This window comes from Anopheles ziemanni, chromosome 3 (genome assembly GCF_943734765.1).
Source record: "Anopheles ziemanni chromosome 3, idAnoZiCoDA_A2_x.2, whole genome shotgun sequence".
Lineage (NCBI taxonomy): Eukaryota > Metazoa > Arthropoda > Insecta > Diptera > Culicidae > Anopheles > Anopheles ziemanni.
This window is the reverse complement of record NC_080706.1, coordinates 36,014,907-36,027,215: the sequence shown is the minus strand read 5'-3', so window position 1 is coordinate 36,027,215 and position 12,309 is coordinate 36,014,907. Positions and strand designations below refer to the sequence as shown.

Here is a 12,309-nt window from a genome sequence, read left to right as displayed (position 1 = left end):
GAGTGCGGTTAGTGCGTTCCCGTCCGTTTTTGGTTCGTTCGTTTGTGCGTTGGGTTTGTGTGTCCTTTCGGGAGAAGGATGAGGAAGGTAAACAACAAATTTGCCTGCCAGCAAACCAAAGGTTCCCTAGCCCTTAACCCTTGCTGCTACCGGTTCGGTGTACAGTTTCCCAGTCTATTAATTTCCCAAAACCCCCACCGGAAAACCCCAGGGATTCTCTGGAGCTGCGCATTTCCGGCACGATCGTGTGCTGCACACACCGAGAAAAGGGGTTTAGATGACGCTCGCCGGGTGGGCCTCGTGGGCCCCGGAAAAACACTTACCAGTTATTAACTTGCAATATCGTCAGTCCCGTGTCTTGTGCTAGCTGCTTTTTCTGGTCCTCCGATGGGTAGGGATGCTGCGAAAAAATAGGGGGAAAAATGGGAAAGAAAAACAAATCAGTTTCAAAGCTAGAAGTGTGTGAGCACACACAGGCAGAGGTAATATGTGTGTGTGGGTTGCTTTACCAACGACCAACAATTCAAGTGCCACTTTTCGGCCACGCCGGTATTTATTGAACCCACATCGGTTCGGGGAAAAAGGCGAAAAGTGCTCCGGTAAGCTGGTGCCAAAATTAGCCCCCGATGGGACGACGGAAAGGAGATCGCTTTTTCGATTGTTTGTTAATTAAAATCTGAGGGCCTGTTTGGGCGTGTGTTAGACACGAGCCGTCGGCTGGATCCGGCTGTTGGTTTGGAAAGGAAGGTTTTCGTAGGAAGGTGCTCAAGCGAGCGCTTGAGTAGGATGTGGTTTCGGGTCGGTTTCGTATTGAAGATCATTTGAATTACAATTGTTTCATCACTTTCGATAGTGCTATTGCAGAAATTACCACTTTAATTCCTTTTTAAATGCTTTGCAAGACCTTTGGCTTAGCAAATTTACTCTGCCAATCGTCCATGTTTAAAGAATAATCGAAATGTAGAAAGTTTTTCGAAATGAAGTGATGGCTGCTGGGGGCATTATTGTACCGACGTTGTTAAATCGTGTTTGAATGGTTCGATAAACCTATTTCGCATGTTTCGTCTGGCGCAATGTTTACAACGACACAACATTTTATTTTAAATATAACGTAGTGTAATGCTAATTGTAAGGAAGAAGAAAAAACTAAGGTTGAACACTGTATATTTTAGACCATCGAAAATATTATAGTTAACAGAGAATGTTTTAAAAATGTTTCAAAATCTCTGTTTAACAATCTGTTCACAATAAGTTAATATTGTGCGGATAGAATGAAATGTTTTAGTTTGCTTACATTTTGTATTGAGTAATTTATGTTTCCTAAAATGTTTTTATAGAAGCTTTTATAGAAGGTAATCAAAGTTTATTAAACTGTTTCCGTCGAGAATTGTTATTCAACTATCGTATTCAAAGACGATGCTGTAGGGTATTTTATACATTTTGTACATGCCAAAAACATTTATGGTAAACTAAAAAAGATATAATGGGAACATTTTCAAAACTATCTAAAACCAAACAAATCAAATCATGTTGATTTACCAAGAAGCTTTTTGCTAATTCTAAGATCAAAAATTAAAGTAGGAGTAATTTTCGAATCAAACGATTCATGTTTATCGGTCATTTGACTCTTTTGGCTTGAATTATAGATTGCTGAAATAATGTGTGACGTTTTATTTCAATGTAGCCCATTCTAAAATGTTCCGATTTCTAATCTATAACATTTTGAAACGAGTAATTTAGCGAGAGTAACATTTATTTAAAAGCCTAATAAAATTAATTAATCCTCAGTTCTAACTGAACAAAAATTGTTGAGGTTTTGTTACAAACGAAAAGTATTTTCTTTTTTATTGGAAATGAAAAAAAAGTCCAACAATGGCGTGAAAGTTCAACCAATCGTTTCGATGGTGATGGTTCAATTAATAAATTTCCTTCGCTTTTTCTTTCAAACAGTGACATAATTTGGCGGACAGATTTTTCGTGCAATGTAAGTGTCGAACAAGCGCACCCCCAAATACACGGAGGTAGGACAAAAAAAAACAGCACAACAACCCCACGCTTTTGAGGTCGTTGAAACCAAAGATCCCGCCGGTGGAAGCGCCAACCTGACCCTCGTAACAACGACCGGGCCCCAAAAGCCAGCCCCGCGCCACCAGCGGTGCTGCATTGAAATGTAAAACAAAACCCCAGAAAAAGGCGTACATCCAGTAACGTGCCGGCAGTCGTCACCCACCCAACGGCCCCTCCGCCGAATCTTGCCCCGCTGGCCCCCCCCCGGTCGGATGCATCGAGATGGTTCGCACGAAGTCAAATTTTGTGATTTTATTATTTGGTTTGCCGGCGTGCAGTTTGGTGCATACAAGCTTACAAGCAGATCCGGGAAGGGAACCTCCCGGGCCAGGTGGGAGGCAGTGTGCGAGGGGGGGGGGGGGGGGGGGGGTTCCCGAGGGACTGTCGCCCGCTGGAGGGGAACACCAGCGGAAAAATTATCTTATCCTTCCACGTGAATGTCAATACGGACTGACAAATATTTTTAGACATTTATATTTATGTAATGCAAATTATTGCCCATGTATATGCATATAAAATACGAAAAATGCTCTTAAATCAGCCCTTGCTCCGCACCTCCCCCGGGGCCGGGCGTCCGATGCGGCGGGCCCAAGATGGTGCCTCCGGATCCTTCGAATGCACCACCGTGCGATGATCGTCGCGTAGAACGCGTACTGCGAACGTTCGAAAAAGCTACGCGTCCGCCTCGGGAGGATGGTCATTGATATTCCACGGCGGAATGCATAAAACCCGCCCGGCCCGGGCCCCGGTGGACGGTTCCAAACGAGACGTGCTTCTTCTTCTTCTTCTTCATGTTCCTGCACCGTTTGCTCGGTTGCCTGTTTTTGCAACCGGATCAGGAGCAAAACGGTGCCCGTCCCCCCCACCTGTCCCCACTCCCGTTGATCCGTTGAGCTGGGATGGCTTTGGGACGCCGGTTTTGCATTTTTTTTCGCTTCGCTTTGTGCTTTTTGGTCCGCGAGATCGTTTAACCGTTCGCGAACGCAAGAAACCTTCGAGGCCATCCAAGGTTGAGGAACCGATGGGGCCTCACGAGGCAAGTCCTAAGAGAGTACCGTATTACTACGCTATTAGGTGGCGCGCTTTTCGATGGGGGGGAGGGCGAGGAGGGGAAGGAGGAGAGGGAGTGGATGAGCAGAGGGGTGATTGTGTACTTGCCAGTTGTACGCAACACGCCACGAGTGCAGCTTCTTAATGCAATGTGCAGAGTCCTGCGGTAGGGAAATGCGTTCCAATATGCACCACGTACGCATTTTCATTCCTTTAAACAATTTTGAAGTTAATTTTAAAAATATTCTATTCCAAGTTGATTGAAAGAAAACATCATTCGGAGTGAAACTATTTAAACAAACTAAAGAACTGCACTATTGATTGTTTTTTTTACGTTTGAAACCAGTTTGATCTTCTTAGGAAATTTGATAATAAAAACTGTAAAATTAAGGAAATTTATTTATGGATTAAAAAAGATCAGGTTTTGGAAACAGAGCACATCATAATTCCTTTATTGTAGGTTGAAAAAAAAAAACATTTCACTATTTCCCGGAATAAACTGTGCACATTTTTTTCATCGTGGTGCATAATGCAACGATTGCCCTCAAAGAACACAATCGCATCGGCTGAAACACCGGTTTCGTGCATAAGTGTGTGGATTTTACTTCAATTTTTGTCGTTTTACGCTTGCTCCGTTGTCTCCGCTGTCGCACGGGGATGGATATCAAGCAGAGGAGGGAAGGGGAGGAATGCATTTAACCATGAGCCTGCCAGGCTAAGGACAATTGCAACGTAAAATGCGCAAGGATGGATCAACGTTTGCATCGAACCTTCCAGCCATGTTCCAACCCTGGTGCAAGGTGTAGAGGGACGGCAAGCGAGTGATCGATCGAATCGATTGTACTTCCGTGAGTCATTGTCGTGTTCTTCACGTTGCATCTGTCCTTGTTCCCTATCTTTCTCTCTCTCTCTCTCTCTCTCTGAGGCCATTTTCCATGTCCAACATCGAGATCGATCCCGATCGTCGTCGACGCTGATGGATTAATGTCAAATGTTTCAATTTAATGTAAAGTAGTAAAAATTAGGTCCCCAAAGGGAAGGCGATGGAATATACGTGGCAAAAAAGAATGAAAATACCATCCCACTTCCCATAGCCCGTTCCCCTGTTTGGGGGGAGGGGGAAAAAACCATAAAAAGTAAAACAAAACACCGGTTCGAGCGCCAAAACCGATCGATCGTTCCGGCAATGAAAATGCAATAAAATGATCAGCTGCAGAGGAGACGCCCGGGCTCGAACCGGGACGGGGAAGCGGGCCGGTGTGGAGACAAGGCACTAAAAAAACAACATGGAGTCCACCCCGTTTTGGATAATGTTTATGAGCATGACGACGATCATGATGCCGATGACGACGACGATGATGAGCTCGGAAGCATGTGGTCTACCTTTTTTTCCCCTTGTGCTTCACTTTTCCAAAGGTGGTTCTTTCTCCTTCTCGCCCCCTTTCCCCGGGGATTTCTCCCTCGATCGCCCATTTGCAATTGATCGTTCGACGTGTGATAGCCATCAAAAACAGTTGGAAGAAACACGAAAAACAAGGCTAATCGTGCGCCAATGGTATCGATCATCCGGAGTCCGCGTTGGAGCATTTCGGATGACATCTATCGGATGTATGTGCGCTCTCGCCCCATCGGTTTATAATAATTTTTTTTTACACTTCTCGCCAGCAAAACGGAACACGCGCCCCCACGGAACACACACACACACACACACACACATGGTTGAGTGGGGGGATGGATAAAATTTATTACACTTTTACGACTCTTAAGTTATGAGCCAAATGATTTATTTAACAATCCGACGGGTCCGGGGGGTATGTGGTGTTCTCGGGAGCAGGAAAAACAACCAAAACATCAGCAAGGAAGGGTGTGTGAGGTGCGAGGAAAAACAACGAGGGGAAGGGGGCAAGAATTAGAGCAAAAAAGAAAAGCGCTTCGCATACCAACGATTTAATTAGCGAACAGGGCTCTACTTTACCAAACCGGACAGAAACAAAACGTCCCGTCAAGGTCCTATTATGGGGCAGCAAAGTGTGAACAAATGTTAGATGATCGTTCGGTTGGAATATATTTGCATTATTGCATTAAACTGAAGAGAGGCACACCCGTGCGCAAGTGACCCCGCCGGCGCATTCCGGGCTGCTCGGGAGGCGTAGAACATTCCGGGTTTAAGTTGTTCCTGTTTATTTCGCTTCGGTTTTCATGTCTTCAACCGTGAGAAAGATGCTACCGGTTGCTTTTCGTTACCGATCTTTTGGGGTGGTGGTGGTTCAGTTTCTAATCTAATTTTTCTCTTATTACTCATTTATCGAAAACCGAAAACTTTCGGTGCGTGCTTCTAGAAATCCACTCTTTATCGCTCTTTCGTTCGTTCGCCCTTTTTTTTGTCCCTCGGCACTCGGATTGATCGATTGCTTTTCCGATAGAGTGGTTGAGCGTGTTAGAACTTTCGCTCCCTCCTTACTCACCCACCCACCCTCAAGTCCCCCAACCGTCGTTGCATTAGGAAAATTACATGACTCAAGTATCGGTGTCGTTCGCCCGAAAGGAACACACTTTTCCGTCCCCCGTTTCTTTGCCACGCATCATTTGAGGGCAAACATCAGCCGCCGGCGGCGAAAAAGGGCCCGGTTTTTCCCTCCGTGCATATCCCTTTCCGAACCCGGGGGAAAATGGGGCAAACTCTCTCCCTCTGACTCTCTCTCTCTCTCTCTATCCGTCCTTTGTTGGTTTCGATTCGCCATTCGCCAGCAGACGCGCAGACGAGTTTGTCACGGGTCAATTCCGAGTACATTTATAACTGTCACCATCACCACCGATCGAGCGGCGCTGGGTGGCTGCGAACTGAAACGCATCAAGGAAATTGAAACGCATCGCTTGAACGACAGGAATGATCCCGATTGGCGCGCCAAGAGGGTGGTGTCCGTTATGGTGATGTTCTTCCGGACGCGAGCATCCTTCGAGCGGCGCATCCAGCCAATCGAAGATAGTAACTAAAAATAAATCCAGCCTGGACTGTTTTTTTGTGTGTGCTCTCCTGCACGGTTCTTCGAAGACCATCCGACAAAAACCGAGGGTCGTCCGTTGAGAAGTCTGATTGTTCGGGGTTAAGACTCCCTCCCTGCATACACATACATCTCGGCGGTCCGGTACAAGTGGCGTAATGAGTGCTTGTGCGCCTCCGTGATAAGGAAGCTGGTAACATTAATCTTCTTCACAGTTGGTTCCGAGATGTAATGCACAGATTATCCACGCGAGTCCGTGTTTTTATCAGCTTTGGTTCGGAAAATGGAACGATTGCTTCGATTAGGTTAAGCTCGGGGTGTAATGCAATACGGTGAGTGGAAGGAAATTAAACGTCAGCCCAACACAACTACACCAAACTAGTTTACAGGACACTTCCTTTTAAGAAGAGATAATATGCGATACCTTTTTTTTACTTCAGCTAATGCTAGCTCTTTACCATTTTCCTAGAACTTAACTAGTAAATGTTTCTTTAATTCCAACGGCATGTTCAACAGTAACTTAAAAGCTTAAAGACTATATTTGTTATATATTGTTTTCGTCTTTTGGAACCAATCGATTACAAACATTTGCACAATTTTTGTTGACGTAAATTTTCCATATTAGTTCTTCGATTAAATACTAACATTGAGAGACTTGAAAATTAAGACAATGTTATTGAATTATTAAATATAAAAAAAATCTTTCATCCTGATTGAGGTATTGTGCTGAAATACGTTTGAAAATCGTTGTTGTGTAATAAAAAATAGCTTGAATAATTAAACTTCATGTACTTCCTTTCAACAGCCACATTGAACAAAATTGACTCATATCTTACCCATTTTGTCGTTGGAAATAACTATTTTAAAAATGTTTTATGACGGATCTAAGGACTGGAAAAAACATGACAAAGCAATTAATTACACGATATTAGCTTGTGAAAAAATTACAATACCCAAACTCATTGAATTAAACTTAAAATTGGATCAAATCAGAAAAAAGCAGTAAGAAATTCCACAATTCAAACCGATTACAATAGACGTCAAAGCAATGAACAATAGCCACATTCCAGGCCACTAGCAAGATGTTTCCGAAGCGGTTAACTGGCGTGTCGTGTTTCTAAATTAAAATGATATCACATCGCACGGGCACGTCACTGTTCGCTCGGAAGAGAGGCAGCCCCGCGACCACAGAGACCAACCCGGTATCAATAACGATGATGGCTCAAGATGGCCGTTATCGGGATGCTTTAATTTCGAGCCTAATGGGCAGCCGAGCACAATGGCACCTATCGTGACCTCTGCGGGAAATTGCAATAAAGAAGGAGAAAAAAAGGGCCCTTCGTAATAGGCAATGATCTAGATTGAACCGTCGTGGAGCGGACAATGCAAGGGGGAAAGAAAAGAAGTCAAGACGGCCCCAAAAGTGGGTATGGGGGAGGGTGATGGTGGTGATGATGGTCCGCCTCCCGACGGGCGTGTGTGTGCACGAACCCTTAATCCCACCTCGCAGAAGCAGCTCGCTAAAACTTACCGTTAGGTGTTGGAACAGCCACGCCCGCAGAATGTTCGTGGCCACCTTCGGGAAGATCCCCCGCTTCTTTTGGTTTTTCTTGCCGCTCGTGTCGTCGTCCTCCTCGCCGGTGCCCTCGCCGCTGCCGATGCTGGTATTGCTGGCATCACCTGCGGGAAGGAGAGCGAAAAAGTGTGTGTAAGTAAAGAAAAGAAAAAAAACAAGGTTAAACAGACGTCAAGTAGTTGAGAAAATGTGAAGAGGTGGTGGTAAGATAAGCTTGGGGGAGGAAGATAACCAGGTTCATGGGTGGGGAGAAAAAAACGCTCAAATCATTGTTAAAAGTGAATGAAACTGTTTTATTTTATAGCTCCCCATCCTCCAGCCGGCCCTCGCACGTTGGCGTGCCGTGTGGAAAATCGGTGGAAAATCGACCACCGAAACGGGCAGTGAGTGTTTAGCATGCATCATCCGTCCCCGGGTGCGAAGAGGTGCGCCAAACGCCCCATGGGAAATGGGCAATCGTTTAGTGCAAAAGCGAATGGTACGCGAATAAAATGAAAAATAAAACGAGACAATAAAATAAAAACATAAAAAACCCGCCCGGGAAACGGGAGCCAGTTGAAACCGGGGACCGGTTAGTAGTTTCCCGAGCTGGGCAGTGATATAAAGATTATGAACTATGAAACTTATGCTCGGGCTGTGTACGCCCCTTGAGTTCCGCGGGCGGAATGGGAAACGATTTTTTAATACGCCGCACCATCTTATGGTGAGAATTTGACTGTTGTCTTCTTCCTCGCCATGTTGGTACGACGAGTTGGAAGAAAATGCGAAGAAGTAGGAAAACCACCGCCAGAAGGCTCCCCCGGTCGGATCGAATCGCTTCAGATGGTTTCACACTTGGCGAACATGTTGCACAAGAGTGTCGAGACTTCAAGGAGTCGAGCGAGGGAAGACAACAACTAAACCCCCGATCCGACACATCACTGTTCCGATGGGAATACAGATGTGTGATGTGACCATATTTGTACCGAAAGCTGTAAAAACTGGAGGTTTGGAGTGTGGTGTATGTGTGTGTTTTTATTAATTTCATTTTCGTTTCCTTGCTTTTTTGTTTCACTTGAGTTTATTTTAGGCGATGACTTTAAAAGCGCAGCATCACCATTAGCCGGGCTAGGACTCCCACTCGCAGCGATCCTCGGCGGTCGAATTTTTGGAAAAAGTGTTTCAATTCGCAAGGGTTTCTTCTCCTCTATTTCTTATTTTTGTTCATTCCTGTGTGTTTCACGTTCCGTTCACGAGAGAAGAAAAAAAAAAGAAACGCGGCGTTATCGGTCATGGGAATGGGGGGCTAATGGGAAACCGATCGGTGGGAACCATCGATTCCGAAGTGTTGAGTACGAGCAGGAGTGGTAGTAGTTCGGAGTAGTTAGCAGCACCAAAGCGGGGAAATCGAACGGGTCAAATTTTCGAACCGCTCGTCTGTGTTTCCAAATTGGGCGCCAAAATACAGTCAGTCGCTCTCCGAAAAAAAAAGATGGAGGTTCCTTGTGGTTTGTCCACCGTATCCTCCCGGGCTCTGCACCACCGTGCACGGCCGGTGTTGGTGTTATTAATGTGACGTTTGCTTTTGATAAGCTGCAAGGTTGAACGAAACGAACCGAACCGAAGTCGATCGAATTTCAAGTGCATCGTTCTCGCCGTTCGCCATATGCCGGCCATATGCGGCTCGATTTGTAAATCAGCTTAAATTTATCTTTTTAAATTTATTCCTGGCCGTGGGGAGAAGAATTAGTTGCACGCATTCGAATGCTCGACCCCGAATCCGAGTCCTGCTTGCGCCAATGCGCTGTTGTAATGCTCATCGATTCCCGTTCATTTTCTCCCAAGGAAAAAAAAAGGAACCCATCATCGTCGAATGTGTCGATTGCATTTCGATTCGGAATTGGTCCCCCGGGTGGGCGAGAGGGGACGGTGGGCGAGGAGGGCCGATTAGATTATGCCACGCAAACCCCCTTTCGAGAGGCGACCCACGGCACAGGCGGACATATTTTTGATTTGGAAGAAATATGCAAATAAGGCGCCAAATCAAAATGAAAATAACCAAAAAAGTTGGTTCGCGTTCGCGTCCAATTTGAAATTATTTTCCCTTAAAAGCTCCCAACCACAACGGGGAGTCGGGAAAAAGAGAGAGAAAAAAAAAGAAAGGAAACAAGGAATCTAATTCTCTAATTCGCTGTAAAAGGTTCGAACGCGGTTGCGGAAGATCGATCGGTGGGCTTTCGGTTTTGTGACTTTTGTTCGGGCAGCCCAAATCACCCTCGGCCGAAGCGGGGTTTTCTTTCGGTTTTTAATTTCTGACGGCCACACCATGCCACCACCAACCCCCACCCCCCCTCTGGCCGATCGGTGTCCGAGAAGCAAATGAGGTGAGCATACACACCCCGCCGTATCTCGCCGCTTATTATTCGGTCCTGTTTTCTTGTTGCTCGGTGTAGTTCTTTTTTTTCAATTTAAAAATTCTCCTTCTTTGTTAAATTCGATGAGGTTGAAGTAACAAAACATTTTTTGGAAGGCGAGGGGGCAGGGAGGGAGAAAAAAAACACTTAATAAAGAAGGAAACCTATGCTAAGAACCTGACTGAATTTAGACGCAGCATTATGCTTCGCTCATCTCATCGACCAAAGGCGCGCAAGATAGGCCCGGGTCTCCCGGTCCCGCTCCACTCCATGACCATCCCCACACCTACCCTCCTCCCGGTCGGTTCGCCACGGTTCGTTTCATTTATTCAAATTTAAATGCGATTCAATCATCTCATCACGGGTCCGTGCGGTCACGGTTGGGTGCTTTTTTGATTTCTCATCCTATTTTTGTGAATTGTTTCGTCAAAAAACTGCCCGTCGGTGTGTTGTCTGTTTTTAGCTGGCATATTTTTTTTTTCTACTTGTCCACCTCTCCTTGGTATTCCTTTCGACTTCTTTTCCAAGCGCTCCGAAAGCAGCCGTCCCGTGGGTAGCCCGGTTTTTTTTTCGTCGTCGACGGTTCGTTCGTTCGTTCGATCGTCGTCTTTTTCGTCGTCTTTGGGCGGCTAAAGCTGGCGCGCGGTTTTCGGTTTTTCGTCTCACGGTTTCAAACCGCCACCGGGATCCGAAATCGGGGTGTTCTTGCGGTTGCCATCGGTGCGCACCTACACGTTTGACGGAGTGTCTCCCAGAGATAGAGAGAAGCCCGGTGGACCCGGTTTTGGGGTTGGATTTTTTTTTTGTTTGAAGGTGGAAAAGGCCATCGGGGGTCCCAGGAAGGATCGCGGGATCCAAACAATCGGACTCGATCGCGGGAGGAAGAAACGCCGGAAAGGCAAAACCTGTACGCCAACCGCTTAAGCGTTCGTCTGTCTGTCAAATATATTAAATACATTTGAGAGGGACCCGCTACCCGCACCACTGGGTCCCCGTGTGTGTGTGTGTGTGTCTCTCTCGGCCCATCCAGGCATCCTTTTCCAGTGGCCCCGATCGTCACAAATTGATGATATCTCCACGTCCCGAGCAGCATCGGCAGAAGCAGAAGCAACGGCAAATGTTAGGATCGAATCATGAAGCGGGTTCCAGCGTCGAAGTCCACACTCTCGGATGCCGGGGATTGTTTGTGGGCAACCTTCTTCGCCGCGTGAAGAACCGCGGCTTAATCCAGCGCCGCCGTAGTCCCCACGCACCCCTTGGGACAGAGTTCGGAAGATCCCGTGCGCCGCAGAAGGGAAAACCGAAACCTGCCTCAAAAAATCGATCCCCGAAGAATGTCTCCCCCCGACGCTCCGGACGCCGCTTCCCACTTAGGGAGGGGGCACTTCGCCCTGGACAAAATGATTTGTAATATTCATCCCCCCACCCTCTACCCTTATGTGCCGAGGCACAGTACAATGGAATGCACACCGGTTTCCCGCGGAGCTGGTGCTCGGTGTGTCCCTTTTGGCATCCCGTGCGCCTTCCCGGGGACCCCAACGGGCCGGGAGGGTTCTGCCGCTCGAGATTCTGAGATCCGAGAACTTTTCCCCTCCCTCCGATTGCCCTTCCGTGCACCGGGCACCGGGAAAGTGTTCAAACAAATATGTATTCAAATCAAGCGATGGATCAAAGTTGATCTCCATTTCGGAGAGTACGGCCGGGATTGGAAAAAAAGGAAGACAAAACCTTCGCCTGTCCTTCCCGGAGGGAATAAATCGCCAAGAAGCACCAGATCGAGGAAGATCACCAGCAGCAGGAAGGAAAATAAAAAGAAAAAATGAGCAAGAAAAAGAATAACACACGCATATCAAAACACACAAACTGCGCTGGGATAGAAGCTGGAGAGGGCAACGAGACGAGACAACTAAAGCGGGCAACTCTGGTCGGTTGCTGGAACAGGTTGGATTGTACGTGTGCGAGTGTGTGTGTCGATCGAGGATCACCAGTGAGGAGCCCACTGGGAATCGATCGATCGGGGGAAGGTGAACCCCGGGAAAAAAGGAAAACTTAAAAAATGGAAATAAATGTCTCGGTTAATCTTCCAGTTCGGTTTACTTTTTTCTTCTCCTTCTTCCTCGTCTTCTTTGGTGTCGGTCCGGCGCGCATACGTACGATAAACGATAACCAATGAATCTCTCTCATCAGCGTCAGTTTCATTCCATATCTCTGAATTGGTTTT

The 12,309-nt window shown here is 46.5% G+C and overlaps 2 protein-coding genes across 2 annotated transcripts in view; both read right to left on the bottom strand.

Annotated features, from left to right (window-relative positions):
• The window catches only part of LOC131289364 (protein Pixie), a 369,862-nt gene that overhangs the window by 106,930 nt on the left and 250,623 nt on the right, over nucleotides 1-12,309 (bottom strand). The gene's annotated exons all lie outside the window — the stretch shown is intronic.
• Nucleotides 1-12,309, bottom strand: part of LOC131289376 (homeobox protein homothorax) — a 151,103-nt gene that overhangs the window by 6,134 nt on the left and 132,660 nt on the right. The window contains exons 8-9 of the mRNA XM_058318612.1: nucleotides 7,651-7,819; nucleotides 324-400 (exon numbers count right to left, since the gene is read on the bottom strand). Coding sequence (XP_058174595.1) covers nucleotides 324-400; nucleotides 7,651-7,819 — 246 coding nt within the window. The remainder of the gene's footprint in view (nucleotides 1-323; nucleotides 401-7,650; nucleotides 7,820-12,309) is intronic.